The sequence below is a fragment of the Agelaius tricolor genome, unplaced genomic scaffold (genome assembly GCF_023055355.1).
Source record: "Agelaius tricolor isolate 1412-34295 unplaced genomic scaffold, bAgeTri1.0.p SCAF_1, whole genome shotgun sequence".
Classification (NCBI taxonomy): domain Eukaryota; kingdom Metazoa; phylum Chordata; class Aves; order Passeriformes; family Icteridae; genus Agelaius; species Agelaius tricolor.
The window spans coordinates 110,424,725-110,444,091 of NW_027269261.1; the positions used below are offsets into that span (position 1 = coordinate 110,424,725).

The 19,367-nt window shown below is 42.9% G+C and overlaps 2 protein-coding genes across 2 annotated transcripts in view; both read right to left on the bottom strand.

Moving 5' to 3' along the window:
• The window catches only part of CDC5L (cell division cycle 5 like), a 31,879-nt gene extending 24,845 nt beyond the window's left edge, over nucleotides 1–7,034 (bottom strand). The window contains exons 1-6 of the mRNA XM_071447289.1: nucleotides 6,739–7,034; nucleotides 3,692–3,795; nucleotides 2,712–2,873; nucleotides 1,758–1,885; nucleotides 832–931; nucleotides 530–748 (exon numbers count right to left, since the gene is read on the bottom strand). Of these exons, the coding sequence (XP_071303390.1) occupies nucleotides 530–748; nucleotides 832–931; nucleotides 1,758–1,885; nucleotides 2,712–2,873; nucleotides 3,692–3,795; nucleotides 6,739–6,783 (758 nt within the window). The 5' untranslated portion in view covers nucleotides 6,784–7,034. The remainder of the gene's footprint in view (nucleotides 1–529; nucleotides 749–831; nucleotides 932–1,757; nucleotides 1,886–2,711; nucleotides 2,874–3,691; nucleotides 3,796–6,738) is intronic.
• Nucleotides 7,035–8,505: 1,471 nt separating this feature from the next.
• LOC139599716 (zinc finger protein 607-like) lies at nucleotides 8,506–14,782 on the bottom strand. The gene is made up of 3 exons (XM_071447277.1): nucleotides 14,667–14,782; nucleotides 13,826–14,428; nucleotides 8,506–13,196 (listed from the first exon to the last, which is right to left on the bottom strand). Exons 1-3 carry the CDS (start codon nucleotides 14,731–14,733, stop codon nucleotides 10,558–10,560), a joined length of 3,309 nt encoding a protein of 1,102 aa, XP_071303378.1. The 5' UTR covers nucleotides 14,734–14,782; the 3' UTR covers nucleotides 8,506–10,557.
• Nucleotides 14,783–19,367: the final 4,585 nt, after the last annotated feature.

The following is a 19,367-nucleotide window of genomic DNA, read 5'->3' on the forward strand; positions in this document are numbered from 1 at the left end:
AACTGTACAATTAAACTATGTACCCAAGAGTGGCATTTAACTTGTCAACTACACTTTTGGGGATTTTTGGGGGGGGATGGGGAGAAATTAAGCATTTAAAGATACCAACTTAAGAACAACTCCATTAGAAGTGATACTACAAATCTACTCCTATAAGCAATCATTATAAAGTTATTATTTAAAGGACACTAAATACACAAGCAAATAAACTGCTAAAAAATACAATCTCAAAAAAAAAAACATTTCAACTTAAAGAGCAAGTATATGTGTGAGAAACATTATTCTGATAAAAGGTGAACTAGAGGAAAGAAAAGAGGTGATCACAGACAACAGGTGAACTAGACCTTCTGCAAAGACAAACCACAAAAAGCTGAAAAGGCAGAGGCCAGCTGCACTTTTATCTGTCCCATGGAAAATACATTTCCCACCCACATTATGTTTCCAGGACTTAACACACAGACATATGGGTTGCTTTTTTTTCAGATACGCTGTTCCCTCCTGTTCACTTCTTATTCCAACACACACTTACGATCTTAATTCTCCATCCAGGTCTTGCTGACGCAGTCTCCTGAAATCTGCATCCAGGGACTGATAATTTTCTTCTGATGTATCATAAAAACCAGGGGCAGGCTTCTTTTCAAATGGAATTTCTGCATTGTAATCCACACCTCTCTTCTTTTTTCTTTTCTTCTGGATCTCAATTCCAGCAGCGCGAAGTTCTCGTCTTTTCTGGAGAGCAGCAAGACGTCTAAAGAAACAGTAACACCACATGATTTCAAGTGTAGAGTAAAGAAAAGAAGTCCCAGGATATGAAACCAAATGCAAGTTTACCGAGCTTCTTCCAGCTGCTTCTCCCTGGCTTTCCTCTTGGCCTTCTTTCCCTGTGTATTTGCCAGACGTGCTCGAGCCTCAGACAGCATTTCAAGCTCATCTACAATAGCACAAATAAATACAGCAGTGAATCTGCACTTAAAAGATGAGAGTCAGGAAAAAGGTGACATTAAAATCAGAAAACCGTCTTTAAAAGCTCAATCAATCAATCAATCAATCAATCACAGGCATTCTGTGTCATCACTAATCTCCAAGTTATTCCAATGTATTTACTGAATCACTGGCCAGGTGAAAAGAAGATTTTTAGAAAAAAAGCTTCATGTTGAAAATCGTATCAATAAGTATCAACACCAAATCAAAATATTTAAATAAAGAGGCCCACTGACCACATTAATGAAAGTAAAACTTCATTTACATCTTTATCTGAGAGTATTTTCTTGAGAACTTGTTAATTGCATTTACTTCCAGAGCCAAGAGTGCTGTTTTTGTGAACCTGTGACTGTTCGAAAACACCAACAGTCCATTCATGGAATTTTAACCATGAGCACTTTTCAGTTTATAACATTGCTTTGTGCAAGGGAAAAAAAAAGGAAGTCAGGCAGTCCTGTGCTTCAGCATGGGTTCATCTGAGAGGTGTGAGCTGATGGAAAATGATGAAGATACAGAATGCAAATGAGCAGAGCAGTTGTCAAAGTAAAGAACAGCCAATCATGGTAACAGATAAGGAGGCAAAAAACGCATCAAGAAAAGAAAAACTGGAAAAGTATAACTGACTGGCCAGATACAGAAATAAGACAAAATTCACAAGTAAATTAATGACCAGGTGGTGGTGGAAAAAAAAGAAACCAAGGTACAATGGCTGCGTAAACAGAAAAATCAAACAGATCAGATTTCTGTCAAAAATGGTAAACACACTCCTAACTCACCTTCATCCATGTCAATGGGATCTGGCCTGGCAGGTTTGGTTTCTGGATTTGGATCGATTTCTCCAGGTTTCAGTTTCCGAGGATCATCAGCAGTTTCTTCCTCATTGTCTCTCTGAGCAGCTTTGTCCCTTAAAAACATATTGTAGGTGTTTGTTTTCCAGCTCTTTGTTTTCCCCCAGACTCATAATAACCACCCCTTAAATGTCTCCAAAGACTGATGATAAAGCAGTACCCTTGTGCTCTGTACTATACAGTAAATCTGTTCTACAATTCACAAATGTGGTACAGTTCCATAATCTTAAACAAGACAAGAGAAAGAAACCAACACAGTATTACATTACAACAATAAAATATTATATAAAATACAACACTAATACAACTAGTAAAGAAATCACCTCAGGTAATCTTTAATAATAAAAACAAGAATTCCAGCAGTGTGACAAAATTAAAAAATCAAGTTTTATATGATGTTTTTTCTACTCAACCAATTACACTAGAATTAAGAATGCTCACAAGGGAAAACATCACATTGTTTCTCTTCTCGTGGCTAAAAGAAACCCCTTGTAGGAGAGATGGTATCTGCACATTCAGCCATTTCAACATGTTTTATGTCTCTTTTCTTTCTCACATACCCACTCCTGCTGATCAGCCAGTCAAAAAATGCCCAAACAGCCTAATAAAAGCATAAATCTAGGCAATCCCTTAGCCAGAATGACCAGGAACAAGAAGAGATACACCTATCTCTATCCAAGCTGCTCTCCAGGTTCCAGGAGCTTCTTTCAAGCTAGACACAAGTGACTGAAAACAATGTTTAAAGATTTGCTTACAGAAGGACTCAGTCAACTTGAAACCACCCTAATTTACCAAAGGAGAAAGGAATGACACACTGCTACAACTCCACAGATTTTTTGGGTATTCTTGGCTAGACTTTCCTCTAGGCAAGCAGAAACTCACAGCAGAAATTCATAGTGTTCCAAGCACTGGGCAGCAGTTCTCCCAATGATGGGGGCAATGGTTCTCCACTGGGTTGGCATCAGCTTGGCCAGGTGCAACAGCTTCTCCTCCTCCTCCCGAGACCACTCTGTCTTTTTGATGCTCGGGTCCAGCCATTCGTACCTGTAGTAAGGGAAAAATTAAGGATGACAGATCCAAGTTATTCCTTGATTTGTCTTCAAGAGGGTTTTCATGACATATGTATTTGAGCTTCAAAATGTATTATTTATCCAGTACTTTTCATACAGATACTGCCTCTTCTTCCTTTTCCCATCTCTATTCTGGCAAAGTAAAGAGTCACAGAATTAATCCTGAAAATAAAAGTTGCTACTATCAAAGATAGAGAAATGGTAGAATTGTTTGGTCTGGAGCCTTCAACAATTATCTTACTAATCCCCAACTGTGCTAGTATTGTTATCTCTATGATAAGTATTCTATTAAATATGTGTAGTTCAGTACTTGAAAAAAGCAAGTCTGATTCTCAAATACATTTATGCTGCATCAGTATTTGCATCAGTACAAAGCTCCTATTTTTCAAAAAATACTAAATTTCACAGTGCAATTTCTTAATGTTTATTCTCAAGCCAAACTCCCATTACATGAAATCAGAAAATTATATGTAAGAGAGATTAGTATCTTACAATTTTACTTCCTTGGCAATATCCACTGATTAAAACATGTTTAAATAAAGGGAAAAACTAAGGTTCATAATTTAAACTGATCCTGCATTTGCTAACACTGCAGTCATTGGCAAACAGAAAATCTGGCTATTTTTTTTCAACTACTTTCAAGCAACAAAAATTTGAAGTTTCCATGATAAAATCAAACAGTGTTAAAACTGCTGTTGGTCTGTGGACACAAGTTAGTCTGTGGTAACATTTTTTCCTACATTTCCACTAATTATGAAGGTCATATTCCCAGGCACAGCACCTCTCACTCACCATCTGGCTTTGCACTGCTTTGCTGATTTCCTGTGCAATAATGAGGCAATTCGAGACCACTGGTTCTTGCCATATTTCATAACAGCTGCTTTCAGAATTTCATCCTTGAAAAAACCATAAATAAATACTCTTATGGACTGCAAAACAGAAAGTCTGAGCTCAGACAAAGGAGAACACGGTAAATTTCATGGGCTGTCCCAGAGGAAACAGCATAACACACCATAACACTGTTACTTCTGTTCCATTTTATTCTCAAGAAAAATGAGGATTTGTATTTCAAAGGTCAATGAAATCCATAAAGATTAAATGAAATAGACACATGATTATTGTTCCAAACTTCATATAGCCAACAGAATTTCCCAAATGATTATTTTCAATGCTCTCTAATGCATTAGTGTTTAAAGGCTCTGTACATCTTCCCTCAAGGACAGCAACTGAGGTAAGGAAGTGTTTGTCTGGTAATGACATCACAACTGGGAAAAAAGTAGAACTGGCAGATATTCCTGGCTGCCTTGTTTTAAATAATACCATGAAATTATCTATTTTTCACATTTTAATACAACTGGAATAAAAATGTAATACATTCAGCTTGGGAGCCAGGTTGTTCACCTACAATGAAGTGTGCACTGAGTTTGATCAAAAGCCAGAATTGCAATCAATTGTCTGTCAATCCATCCATCAATCCCTCTATCCCTTTCTTCTCTCCCTTTCTTAATAGATGGGTTCATTATTTCTGGTTTATTCAGAAAAAGTGGTATTTTAAATGCATTAAAACTATTCTTACAGCCCTGCCAACCACAGATGTCCCGTCTCCTGTACCCAGTGAGAGTTCAGTGAGTCTGACACTGACACCTCCCAGGGAACAATAGCTTTAACTGTGAGTTTATTGATCTGGCTTGAGCTGCTACAGGCAGCAATTCATGTGATTACTGTTCTGAAAATAAACAATAAATCCTCCCCTGTGTGGTTTTTTTTTTAACTTACTTGGTGCTCTATGGCACACAGGAGCTGTACCAGTGACATGAACAGGTTTTTTTGCCTGTAATGGGTCATTTTATGAATGACTTGGTATCACCTGATTCCTCTTTCTCTGTCTTGAATGCTGTATGTGTAATCAAAATGTTAAAAACAAAAAGAAAATCCAACACCTCTTTTATCTCTGGTACACAAAGCCTGGTGAACTAGGGATCTACTTGCCCACTGGAACAGGCTCCTCAGGCCAGTGGCCACAGCCCTGAGCCTGCCAGAGTTCAAGCAGCATTTGGACAACGCTCTCAGTCACAGCGTGAGGTTTTTGGGGTGTTCTGTGCAGGAGCTGGACTTGATGGACCTCGTGGGTCCCTTCCCACCCAGGATATTCTGTGATTCCATTTAATGCACTGCTCTTTCTCTTCAGCTGTCACCAAAATTTTTCAAGTATGGAAGACCCTAAGAATGGGGTGAAGACAATGTGAGTTTTCCTGTCCTCTGCTGACCCCAAATTTAGCTGCCTCCTGGCACACCACTGATACAGCACAAGTGCTTAAAAACACACACAGCACATTTTATCTTCTATTACTTTTTCCTCACTGTTTCCTGGAACCATGTACGTGCCTGGTGTTCACAGTATGCAGTGACAGAGTTCTGTATTGTACAGTGCCAGGTACGTCCTCTTGCTTTAAACATGCAGCTAATAAAACTGACATCCTTGATTTCTCATGTTATTTACTTCTTTTTCATGACCACCTGTGGTTCTAAAAGCTTGTGATAGAATTGGAGGGGGGTTATTCTTTTTTGGAACAGTAATTTCTGTGTACAGGATTCTTGAGGCTGCAGATGAAGAGCCCACACACATTGACAAGAAACACACTGAAGTTGCACCACGGGTTTAGATTAGTTATTAGGATTTTTTCTTTCCATGGAAAGGGTGCTAAAGCATTGGAACAGGCTGCTCAGGGTGGTACTAGAGTCACCATTCCTGGAAGTGATAAAAAACCAATGGATGTGGCACTTAAGGACAGGTTAAATGGTGAACATGGTGGTGCTGCTGGGTTGATGGCTGGACACTTGGTGATCCTTAGGTCTTTGCCAATCCTAAAAATTGTATGACTTTGCCTTTGTCATTTCCACATTTGGAAATATCTTTAAGGGCAAGAGACTCCTGCTGCCTCATTCCCCTAGAGCATAAGAAACCTGCCTATGCAGTACAGGTCACACTCTAGCCTGTGAGAGGGACATCTCCAAGCACAGCACAGCCCATGCTTCCACTCCAGGGGCAGTGGGAACAATTCCTCTGGGGTAGAAGGACACAACACACACATGGCTGAGCTTCCCAACCTGCAGCCCAAGGGATAAAACACCAATGTGACCTTGTGACCTTTGCCTACTGGAAGGAGGAAGACACAGGTTATTGGGGAATGTACCCAACACAGAGCCAAGGAGTTAGAGAATCAGTTAGGTTGGAAAAGACCTCTCAGATCACTGAGTTTAATCTACATCTGATCACCACCATGTCAATGAGGCCATGGCACTCAGTGCCACATCCAGGCTTTCCTTAAACACCTTCAGGGACAGCGACATCATCACCTCCCTGGGCAGCCCATTCCAACATCCTTAATCATCCTTCCCTGCGAACAAATTCTTCCTAACGTCCGACCTAAACCTCTCCTGGTACACTCTGAGGCCATGTCCTCTTGTCCTGTCACTTGTTGCCTGGGTACAGAGCCCGACCCTCACCTGGCTCCACCCTCCTGTCAGGGAATTGTGGAGAGCCAGAGAATCCCCCCAGGCTGAGCCCCTCCATCTCCCTCAGCTGTTCCTCATCGGACCTGTGCTCCAGACCCTTCCCTGCCCTCGCTCCTGTGGTTCCCAACCCCTCCGATGTCCCGGCACAGCGGCTCCGGCAGCCCCGACCCTGCCCCGGGATACCCCAACCCCGGAGCCCCCGCGCAGGCGCACACGGCACCCGCCCCCTTCCCGCGCCTGCGCACCAGTGAGGGCTCCCCCACCCCCCCCACACCTGCCCGGCCCTGAGGGGGGGACGAGGGCTCGAACCCGCCGAGTCTTACCTCGGTGTTCCGCCATACGCCGCCTTTAATCATAATCCGCGGCATCTTGGCGGCGAAGGGAGGGGGGGACGAACCCCTGGAGCGAGAGAATGGAGAGGGGGCGGGAGCGCCACTGGTGTCAGCGGGGCCGGCCGAGACGGCGCACGGTCGCCCTCAGCTGCGGCGGATGCCGGGGGCGAGGGAAGCGGGGCCGGCTGCTCTGCCAGAAAAGCGGGAAGCGGGTCCGGCGGCTTTTCCAAGGGAAGTGAGGCCGCTGCTCCTCCAGGGAAGCGGGTCCGGCCGCTTCGCGCATGCGCAGCCGCCCCGCGTGTCCTGAGGCGGCGCTCCGCGCTAGCGCCCCCTGCCGGCCGGAGGAGCGCACGGCGGAGGGGCCCGGGCGGCGCCGAAAGGAGGAACTGTGGGCGTTCATTAAACTCTTCAAATTCCCCCAGGGGACGCTAAAGGGACGGCGGAAAGAAATCACATCTCCCCAGTTTTTTGTTAATTTCAGGAAAAAGCGTCATGCGTTTATGTGTGGAATAAATTCCTGGCTGTGAGGGTGGCGAGGCCCTAACACAGGCTGCCCAGAGAAGCTGTGGCTGCCCCATCGCTGGTGGTGTCCAAGGCCAGGCTGGATGGGGCTTGGAGCAGCCTGGGATGGTGGAAGGTTTCCCTGCCCATGGCACGGGGTGGAACGAGATAATCTTTAAGGTGCAAATGTAAAACTATTCTATGGTTCTACAAGAGAGCAACATTGATAGTGTTGCTCTCTTGTAGAACCACAGAAAAGTGCATTTGCATATTAACACACACACACCAAAGGGGTGTATATAAGCTACATACTTGAATTTGGGGAATTTTCATAGGCAGGTACTCATGTCACTCTCAAGAGGTGAAAGACTGAGTCTCAAGGAGTGGGGATCTCAGCTCAGGACCTGTCACTGTCCCTCAGCTGTGGTCCCCCAGGGATATCCAACCTGGGAGCTCTGTGGCTCAGAGAGGCTCCACTCAGAGGGAGGTGCTGGCCTCAGCTCGCTGCAGTCTGGAGAGCTCACACGCAGGTCTAAAATACCCCTGCTTAGAGAGTCACAACAGACTTGGCTTTGCTCATAGCAATTTTCCACCCTGGCTGTAATTCAGGTTGATAACTTTCTCTGCAAGTTCAAAACCAAAAATGTTGTTCCTCCTGGGTGGTTATTTGGGTAAGAAAAATAAGTTCCCAAAGGCTCTTAAAACCCAGGGAGCTCCTTAGCCAGCCAAGTTCCTGGGCACAGACAGTGTTTCAGATCAGCTCAAGAGGAGCTCAGCTCAACTTGTCAAGGCTAATGAGCATTTCTGAGACCACAGTGTGGCCCAAACAGGAGGATGCAGCACCACATCATACAGGTCTCACTCACTATTGTTCATTTACAAGTTTAACTTGTATTCATTTAATTAGCAGATGCACAGCATGTGAAATGACAGCCTTTTGCTCAATTTGTCTTGTTACATTTCCTTGTTTTGTCCAAATTCAGGATATGTTCATGGAGAAAATTATGAAACCTTTTTGGTTTAAATAGGAAACTTCATAGTATGATTTAGGAAAGGCTTTGATTTTTGTTTAAACTGCAGGAATTAAAAAAATTACACTTCTAGCTACCAAAAAAAATAATTCCAACAGCAGCCCATGTCTTATTTGAAACTGAATATGCCTCAACCATTAAATTTCACTGACTTAGCAGACTGGATTACCTTTGAAACCCCAAAAATCCAGTGCAGTGCATAAGGAACAGAAAGCAACATCAGGAGTCATCGAACTGCTTATTTTTATTAGAGGCAGTGGCTAGGAATAATTATTTTTATAAAATCAAGCTCTAACTGAAAGTACCTTCTTGTTCTTACTTAAAACTTGAAAAAACTCACATTTACAAACTCTTTCAGAAATTTACTGCAGTTAATTTATCCCCCTAAACCAGGTTGTTTTCATCATTGGTGTACACCATGCTTTTAAACAACAGTGCTCTATCAGATTTAGCCTTTCTAGTCTCACCTAATAGAGAGGCTTACAATTCCTTCAGTATTTTTGTTTTCTCTTTGTACCTGTTCTTTTCAAATCAATGATCAGAGTTGTAACATAACACAGGTAAAAACGTCTCCAAGCTTAAGTAACCATTAATATTTCCCAGAAATGCTTTTCTTTCTTCATACAGGATAACATTCTTCTTTCTCACAACTGGATTAGGTGGCTCCAAGGTCTAAATCACCATGGTTCAGGCCCAGATATTGTCTGACTTTACTGAAGCTGCAAAGAACTGGATCACTTGAATGTCTTTGCTGATCTGGCCTTAAATGCTCATCTGTCCTTGAGTTTCAACCCATTATTGGAGAATTGTCCTCCAAATCACAAATGGCTGCAGGGGTCTGGAAGACAAGCCCCTGCTCAGGAAGGGCCACCCAGAGCTGGTTTTCCAGGATTATATCCAGATGGCTTTTAAATATCTGAAAAGAAGGGAACTCCACTACCTTTCTGGGCAGCCCTTCCCAACCTGTCTCCTATGTTACTCTACAAGACATCCGTATTTCTACAGAAAGACACATCCAGAAGCAGAAAAAAAAGCACTGAGTTCCGAATTTACATTCTCTAAATTAAACCACAGGTTTGTTGTGCTGCTCCGTGGACTGAGCTGTAGCATTGGGACAGTTTGCACCAGGCCTTTGCTGTTGTCTTTCCTCACACAAGGGGATAACACACTGTTATTCAAACCACTTACCACACTCAAAGAGTTCCTAGCACTGCATAACTCCAAAACAAACAAAGATTTGTCTAGATTTGAATATAAATTGGAAGCAGCATCCATCTGGGTTCACCATACCCTGCACCAACTGCTGCATAGTACAATGGTTCTTACACACGATATTTTAGACTAAGAGTAAAGTTCTTAAACTAATTTTAATTTCAGATACTGTGAAGGTCTTCAATGTAACTAAACAGCATTCACAATTATTAGCAACTGCTCGTATTAACAGAAGTCATTTGGAAAGTGTTTCATCTATTTTAACAAACAACACAGTAACTACCAACCTGAGAAAAGGTAAGGCATTTTGTACTAGATTAACATTAGACATTCACATAAAATTGAAGAGTTAAAGATTCCCAGTATCATAAAATAGATGTTTCTGGACATTACCATTTCTGTTGGACTACTCAAAAAATTATCAAAACTACAGACAAGGTAACAGCTTAATAAACATCTTATATATACAGACACATGTCAAACATTTCAGTATCACAATTACCCAGTGATGACATGCATATTTTGTTTCTGTAATTTGGTGAGATATTATTTTCTTCCCTCTTACAAGTATTGCAAAAGCACCTGGGAGTAAAGGAGGCAACTTTCAGCAGATGGGAGGTAGCATTTAGCCTCCTGATGCACTGATAATTTTATATGAAAAGTTATTACTACAAAATATAACATGCCCTTCCTTCCCTCCTGTTTCACATTATTTCAGTTAGAAAAGAGATTTTTTTTTCTTACTAAATTTTTACAAGAAAGTAAGTGGTGCAGAATAACTGCTTAAACACAGATGAACACTGGCCAAAATAACTGACCTCTACTGAAGCAGTTACTCAGGGATGAAAAAGTGTCTCCGAGATCTTCAGCACAGCCTGTGCTAGAATTGATGTTCCCAGAAACACCTGCAGCAAACCAGTACCCCAAGTGTCACTCTCTTGACCAAAATGCTACATGCATCCATTACCAACCATTGTTCTGGGCACAGCAAAGGAACATAAAGCCATGAAAAACTCGGGACATGCAAACCTCTCCAAAACCAAGCAGCAGCTTCCAATTCTCAACCTCACATTCCAACGTCGTGCCGCTGCTTATGCTTCTCCAGCAGTTTTTTGGTGGGCAGCACCACATTACACTTTGCACACCTGTACTTCTTTTTGTGTGTTTTAATGTGCTTTTGGAAAGCTTGCTTATCCACCGTGGAGTACCTGCACCTCCTGCAGTGCAGCTTGAGGTGAGTCAGCCAGTGGCGCTTGAGGTGGCTGGAGGTGCGGAAAGCCAGGGAGCACTGCCCGCACTGGAACGGCTTCTCCCCCGTGTGGATCCTCAGGTGCAGCTTCAGGTTCCCGTTGTGGGCTGTGCAATAGCCACACTCCTCACACCTGTATGTCTTGACAGGCAGCTCCTTGTGCTCGTAGAAGCAGCCAGGAGAGGAGGTTCCCTCCCCGGTGTGCGAAGCCAGGTGCTGCTTCAAGGACAGCCATTTGTTGGTCGAGTAGTCACAGCTCGTGCACTTGAAATGCCCCACGTTCAAATGTGTGAGTCTGTGCCTCTTCAGGTGACTGGAAGTACGGAACTTCTTCTGACAAACGGGGCAGCTGTAGGGCTTCTCACCTGTGTGAGTTCTGATGTGCAGCTCCAGGTTGCTTAAAATGCCAGTAGCATAGCTGCACTCTGAACACTGATATAATAGTGGCTGACTTTGTGCTTGCACATCATTTGCTGTGCCCCTCTGAACACCTTCCTGAACTCCCCAAACTTCTGAAACAAGCAAGGAGCTGTTTGAGCCTTTGCAGGAATCCAAATCCCTTTCTGGGTATGTGCCTCTCTGGACTTCACGATGCAATTCAAGTTTCTCTAAACACCTCTCTGCAAAGAGGCAACTTCCAAACTCCTCTCCATTTTTCACATGAAGAAGGCTGTGTTTCTGCAAATGGTTTGATGTTTTAAATGTCTCATTGCACTCTTTACACACGAATGGTCTTTCATCCGTATGTATCTTTAGGTGCAGCCTGAAGTTGTTAGGAACAGCAGTAGCATAACTGCAGTGCTGGCATCTGTATGTTTGGAATGTATTTAAATTAGAAGGATGTCTATCCTCCAAGTTTTCCACAAAGTTATGAAATGAAGCATTATCTTGCACTTGTGAATGAGAGGTCTCTGACTTGAAGAAAGGCTCCTCTTTGTAAGTGATGGTGTCCATTTGGTAAGAGGTCCGAGGAACTTCTGATCTGTTTCCAGCAACAGCCAAGCTGTTGCTTCCTTGGCTGTTTTCAAGGAATTTCTTTCTAGGGCATATTTTCTTATTGTCCCACACATCACCTTCTTGCTCAAACTCCACTTCTGAAGCCAGGATTCCCCTACCCAAACAATCATTTTCTCTACCAAAAAGAGAGTGAGAAACATGTCCCGGAGAATCACCATCAGCTTTGCCTTTTGTGCTTGCACAGTATTTATTGCTCTGACTCCTGTAACCATCAGCCTTTAACTGTTCATGAAATTTCTTGTGAAAGCTGAGATGTCCCTTGGTGTAGAACACCAGGTTACATTCATCACATGTGTAATTCTTTGGAAGATTTTCAGTTCTCTTTCTCCCACTCAGGCAGTTGGGTGGCTGTGCTTGGCACGTTTCTGTCTCTGCATGTGTCCTCCTGTGTCTCTCCAACCCTGAGGTGCTGGTGAATGCTACCTGGCAGAGCTCACAGCAATATGGTTTATCCCCTGTGTGGACATGGCTGTGCCTCACCATGCTTGCAAAATACAATGAAAAGAAGGTGCAGAACCTGCACTGGTAGAGCTTATAGCCAGCATGCCAGTACATGTGATTTAACAGGTAGGACAAGCTGCTGCAGGAGTAGTCACACTGAGGGCACTGGTAAGGTGGTCTCTCCTTGTGTCCCTTCATGTGATGTATAAAACTCCTAGGACTGGATGAAACAAAGAAACAAATTCTGCAGGAAAAGCTAACTGGCACATCCAGAGGTGTAAAGTCCCTTTCAATCTTAATGAAAAATTTCTTGTATTTACTTTCTTTTTTCTTGGTCTCAGATTTTCCTTCAGATCCTTTCTGCCTCCCTTTCCTCGCACTTATTCTATTTTTTCTTGCCTTTTGCAATCTAGCAATCTTCTTATGAAATTTAAGGTGATTCTTAAGATTGAAGGAAAAGAAAAAAGTTTTTTTACAAAAGCAGCATTTATGTATTTTCTTATCTTTATGAGCTGAATAAATATGTTTCTTCAGGTGTGCACTGCATTTAAACACAGAACTACAAAACCTGCACTTGGAACTCGATCTTTCATTCTCCTTTGCAAAACAAGATGTTTTAGGAAGAGGTGTGATGGTCACACCATCATTCAGCCATGTTAAACCTTCTTGCTGGCTCTGGAACTCTTCTGGGCTTGCATGAGAAGAAACAACTTTTTGTTGCTGCTGGTATCTTTTCTTAGGGAATGGTGTTAACATCTTGTAAATATGCTCTCCAGTAGTATTTGATTCAGCAGAAGTATTCATGTCAGGTTTCCCTACATCTTCTACATGTTCCTTAAAAGTAGAACATTCATTAAGAAATGGATCAGGACAATTGTAGGTAAATTTCTCTTCTTCTTTCAAGCCATGTTCCAAAGGAGAACTCAGAGTTTCATCTTCAAATTTGCTTATTTCCCTGTAATCAATTTCATCATCTCCATTCTTTGAGGAATCAGAATCTGCAAGGAGATATAAAAAGTTACATTTCATACAATCACAAATATTCATTATTAATTCATAGTAATAATTCCAAATTGCCTAATGATTTGCTTGCTCTTCATTACTTCGCTTCCTTAGTTCCTCTCTCCAATTTTTTCCCTAATGCCTCTCTTCAAGCTCCCCTCTGCCCCCAACATTGAAATGTTGCTCCTAGTTAGAAGCCACTTTCTCTCCTCCTATTTTCACTCAAGACTCTGAATTTCACAAGACAACACCGCATCCAGAACACCTTCATGGCAGAATTCCTATCCAAGTACTAACACCAAACTTTTCTAATGCTCCATTCTCACAAATACCAGGCTTTTTCTGCATTTTTATTTTGAGAACATTTCCCTGATGAAAGGACACCCTTGTTCTCATTGGAGAAGAATGACAAAATTTTGTAGTTTCACTGCCTTTCACAGGAGTCTGTGAAAGAACTGAGCATACTCCAGGCAATATTCTCCTTCTGTTGCTTTTATGAATCTAATTCAAAATACTTACTCTAAAAGAAATTGATTTCATAGCTTTTCTATACATTTATTTATTTCAAAAACTTGAGGTTTCCCATATTTCTTAAACTCTTGCAATAATCTCATTAATATATTACCTTCCATTTTAACAATTATCTCAAATTCCTTGTGGAGTTCTGCTTGTGTCTGTGGACTGCCGTCAAAAAGAACACTTGCAATACTGACAGGTTCTTCTTCATGTTTGAGTGCCACTTCCAATGTCTGCAAAGTGTCAGCTCTGTCACTGTCAGCAGAGGAGAGGAGAGGAGGAATCCCCCGAAAGCCATCATTATCAGCACAATCTTCTCCATCACTGCATTTCACTATCTCTGGAAGCTCTGTTTTACAAGATGATGTAGGTAACATGAAATCTGGACCATATCTATCCGTGTCTGCATCATGGACATCACTTAAAGATAATTTCGATGTGTTACACACACTCTCAGCAAGCCATTTCTCTTCGGAGTACTTAATACAATTTTCTTCATTTGAAACAGTCTTGTTTGCATCCCAATTGCCTACACTGCTGCTGTCATTTGAAGGCTCCACTTCATTTCTTAGGCAAATATTGTTGTTTAATTTAAACTCCTGCTTCACTTCGGGAATGGACGTTTCCTGGTCATTATCATCATCCTGGAGAAAATCCTCATCGCTCAGCACCAAGACAGTGATTGGGAGCACAATCTCAAACACCTCGGGCTCTGCGAGGAGAAGTGGACATAAATATCGCAATTCTCCCCCAAAAAACACAAAAACCCCGAAACACCTGACGGCACCGCGTCCACCATCATCCCCACGCATGCCCAGTGCGCATGCGCACGGCCCGGCGGGCCCGCCAATTCCCCCCAGCTCCCACCGTCCCCACTCTCCGCGGTCCCTCGGGCACCGCCGCTCCCCCGGGAGCCGCGCTGGGTCCCTGCCCAGGCCAGCAGCACCTACCGCTGTCGGCGGCCGGCGGCGGGATCCGCTCCGCGCCCGCCTGCGCCACTCCCAGCTCCGTCGGCATCTCCGGGCCGCTGCGCCGCGGGACTCGAACCAGCGGCCGGGCGCGCCTGCGCAGGGGGCGGGGGCGGCGCCGCCGCCGCCTCCCGGCTTTGGGGGAAGGAGGGGGCGCGGCCTCAGGAATGTGTGGCCTGGGACTCGAGACTTTGAAATGCGCCTTAAAATTCAGTTTTCAGCGTGCTCATAAGTGGTTTTAAAACTCCATTTAATCACCCACCTGGGCTAGGGAGACCCCCAGCCCTGGGCAGAATTATTCGGATGCTCTGCGAAACCTATTCCCGGTTTAAGCAATTTTGATCGGTTGTTACTTCTTTTCCTGTAAAATTAGATCTCAGCTAGTACCAATCATACTCTTAAGATTGGAATTGTACCAACAATAAGGCACTCTCTTGCTGAGTACAGAAAGAATCACAAAATAATTGCAGGCAGGAGTCACAAAATTCATGCAAATATAAAAGAGCACCTTTGGTTTCATCCAGTTCTCCTTGGCTGTTCGGGCTGAAAGTGGAAAATATATGAACTTGTGTGCAGACATATTTACATTATAGAGATGTAGGTCTTTATATACATCTATAAATTTATATACATGCAGGGTGTCCCTGCCCATGACAGGGTGGTTGGAATGGTCTATGAGATCCTGTCCAACAAAAACCATTCTGTAATTTTGTGGCTTGGGGCTGGAAGGGAGATCTGGAGATCATCCAGTCCAAACCCCCTGGCAAGGCAGGGTCACCTGGAGCAGCTGACACAGGAATGTGTCCAGATGGGTTTGGAATGTCCCCAGAGAAGAACAATGCACAAAATCCCCGGGCAGCCCTCTCCATGCTCTGTCACCCTCAACGTAAATAAGTTCTTCCTTGTGTCTAGGTGGAATTTGTGTTCAATTTTACAGTCACTTCTCCTTGTCCTATTGCTGGGCACCACTGTAAAGGGCCTGGCACCATCCTCCTGGCACCTGTTTTGGAGATACTTGCACAAATTGTTGAGATCCCCTCTCCATCTTCTCTTCACCAGACTAACCAGGCCCAGTTCCTGCAGTCTGTCCTCATGAGAGATGCTCCAGAGGCTTCATCATCTCTGTGGCCTCTCCAGTAGTTCCTTGTCCTGCCATCCCAGGGTTCCCCCCAGCTCCCTGTTCCTGACATTATTTTATCCCCTCCCCCAGCTGTGATCCCACATTCTGCACTGCTAGAGGATTCCCAGTTTCCATTTTCCAGGCTCAGCACTCAGTAGTGTCTCCAGAAGAGGGTGGAATGTTTAGCCACTCCCAATGAGAGGAATTTTCCCTATTCCCTGTCTTCTTCCCCCAGTAAAAATCATGGAACCAATTATCTGCCTTAATTTCAGAGCCTTGCACTTCTTGTATACGGAGCTGCACCATTTGTAGGAACATTTGTTCAGTTTGTGAAATTTAGGTGGCATCTTTTTAATTTCAAGTAGAACTGATGAAGGCTCAAGGGAGGAGCATTTCCAAAATCCTCCTACCTGGGAGTATTGAATTAGGAACAGGTGAGAGGAATATTGGATTCTGTGTTTCAGCTCTGAGGGAGTTTGGGAATCTCTACAGAGTGAGAAGACTTGTTGGTGCTCCAAGGTGAGTGAAACAGATGCTGGGGTGAGCAGCATGTCTTGTGTAGATTTTGCTGCCTGAGCAAGCAACATGTAAAAAAACCAAAATAAAAGTCTCCTTCTGGCAGAACTTTCTGAGTCTCCCCCACAAGATGGCTCTGCAGCCACGGCTCTGCAAGGAAAGAACCTGGAAATACTGGCTATTTCTCTTTTTTTTCTCTCTCTAACATTAAAATAATCTCCTTTGAAAGATATCTGCCTCACTAGAAAACCTGCAAAATTCTGTGAAAACTTTACAAATATGTCAATCCAAGCCTTTTTCTTCAAAAGTGGCTCTTTCTACTCTTTTTCTTAAAGCAACAGACTATTTGTTTTGCAAATTCAGCTTGCAATGGAGTGATCTGAACCTACTGGCAACTGTGCTTATGCCCACATTCCTGCATGAAAAAGTTGTGGAAAGTATCTTGTAAGGAATAGGAGGGGGGGAAATGGCTTTAAGATGAAAGAGGGTGCATTTAGAATGGGTATTAGGAAAAAAAAAACCTCTTCCCTCTAATAGTGGTGAGGCCCTGGCAGAGGTTTCCCAGAGAAGCTGTGGCTGCCCCATCCCTGGAAGTGTTTCAGACCAGGCTGGACAGGACTTGGAGTAACCTGGTCTAGTGGAAAGTGTCCCTGCCCATGGCAGGGGCTTGGAATGAGATGATACTTAAGGTTTCTTCCAACCCAAACCATTCTGTGATTATGTGGAATATTAGATACTATGAGAAATTGAAGGAATCCCAATAAATTGTGATTATTTGAAGTGTGGATTTTTGACATTTTTATGGCCAGAATGGAGGCACAGAGTTACCTCAACTAACATAAGATATTGACCTAAAAAGTGTAACTTGAGAGTGTAGTCACTGCAAGTGGTTTTTATCCTCTTGCATTTAATCCTGTAGGTTGGAAGGGCCTGTGCCAGTAATTTTGTAAGGTCTTACATCAGTGTCCTTCACTTTACAAGCCTGGGCACATAAGAAAAAGTCAAGCTGGAAATATTGAACATAAAGCCTGAAAGTTGAGGGATAAAAGATAATGTCACTTTTAGACCAGAGAGAGTCAGAGAATTGTTCCTGGGAAACTTATGTTGTGTAGGTGCATAATGTAAGTGCATTTGGTCTGGCAATAAGAGAAGTGGTAGCTGAATACAAATCCAGCTGGAAAAGCATAGAGAAGGCTCTGGATAAGTTGCAAATGAAGTTATTGATCAATATCAGCTCCTATACAGAGGGAAATATCTCCAGAAGGATTGCTCAGCCCAGTTTCAGCTGGGAGCTTTTTAACAGCCCGGATGCTGCAGTAACAAATCAAGGCTTAGTAACTAAATGGATTCTTTTACTGTAAAACCTGCTGGTTTGTTTTTCTCTTTCTCACACTGCCATTGACTCTTTTATTTTTTTTGTCCCTTTTTGAAAACAGCTCCACTGAAGTCTGCTCCAGAGGGAAGAGAAGAAAACACATCAGTGAGGACAAAGAGCTGAGCAGCACTTAGGCACAGAGCCTTCTCACACCAAATGCCCACAGAGAGAGGCAGCTGAGGATTGAGAGTCACACAAAATCCCAGCACGCTCTTCTTTCCAATCCCTTCTGCCCCAAGCAGATCTCCTTATCACTAAGTTTACCTTGAACTTGTGGAAACTGCAAGACTAGGAACAAAATTCAGTCTTATGGTTAGGGCACAGGAGCCAGGAAGTTTGATTTCCATTCCTGTTTTTTCTTCAGATTTGTGAAAATCCCTACTGTTTGCAGAGTGTTTCAAGCTCTTCACTTTGCTATAAGAGAACAGAGCAGAGCTCTTATATGTTTTCAGCTCTCAGTGTTAGAAACAGGGTTTGGTTTATTGCCATACACAGCATTTCCCTTAATCTGGAGACAAATATATCTAAGGTAAAACTCAGGAAAACCTGGGAATACAGAGCCTTTTCTCTGGCAAATTGAGCAGGGTCCATTCTACTGATTTTGCTCTTTTTCTCTTCATAGAATGGTGGAATTGTTTAAGATGGAAGTACCTTTTAAATGACTACAACTCCACTGCCATGGACAGGGACACTTTCCACTAGACCAGGTTCCAAGTCCCTTCCATCCTGACTTTGAACACTTCCAGGGATGGGGAAGTTCTCTTGTGCCTTTCTGATGTGAAAGGCAGAGAACTTCTGAATCAAAAATTACTGTTTTTTATGAGGCCACACTGGTCTGAACAAAGTTAGCCCAAAACTGAGTTATGGAGTTTGTTGCCATTTAAGAGAGAAACAAATGTGGCAAAGGAAATTTTGGCTTGAAAGTTCCAGCATAGCAAAATCTTAACAGAGGGTGTTAGTGCCTCTGCCTTCTATAATAATTTGAAAACTGAACATTAAAATACTGACAGTAACAGAGAGTAATGATCCATTGCTTGTCAAAAATAACATGTAGGAAAAGGTCAGCTCTTTGGGAAAGCAAGTGCCTCTGTATTGACAAGGTTAATCATAAAAATAAGTTATTGCTGCCAAATTGCCAGTTGCTGGGTAACCCACAGGTGAAGGGAAGGGTGTTTGCTTAGTGGCAGGAATTTAATGATTCACCATCTGGGTGAAGTTTTCTTCAGTGGAGTGTGTAAGGTTTTTATTCAGACAATGCAGTTTCAGTTTGCCTGCTCCATTTGACTGTCTCTAGACTCCATTGATAATATTGGCTGCAAGTTTAATTCAGTTGTCTGAATGTGAATAACAATAAAAGGTCTCTTTTTGGTTTTTCTGTATCCCTAATGGACTTAACTTAAAATAACACATCCACACCAGATAAGATAAAATAGCACCATTAGTTTGTGGAAAAGGTGCTTCCTAGGCACAAGGTTTAAGACCAATCTGAAAACATAATAATTTTTTTTTAATTTTTTTTTTTTAGAGCAAGGCAAAGGTGCCTCAGTCAAAACAGAGAATGTTCTATTTACTTTTAACTGGATGTTAATTGATTGTTTAGCTGTTTTTTCACATGGTTTTTGCATTAAATTCTTCCCTCTGATGATGGTGAGGCCCTGGCACAGGCTGCCCA

Coding starts and splice junctions, on each gene's coding strand:
- LOC139599716 (XM_071447277.1), bottom strand. CDS start 14,733: ATGCCGACGGAGCTGGGAGTGGCGCAGGCGGGCGCGGAGCGGATCCCG. Junction 14,429..14,666: donor GCCGCCGGCCGCCGACAGCG/GTAGGTGCTGCT, acceptor TTCTCCTCGCAG/AGCCCGAGGTGTTTGAGATT. Junction 13,197..13,825: donor GATAATTGTTAAAATGGAAG/GTAATATATTAA, acceptor ATCTCCTTGCAG/ATTCTGATTCCTCAAAGAAT.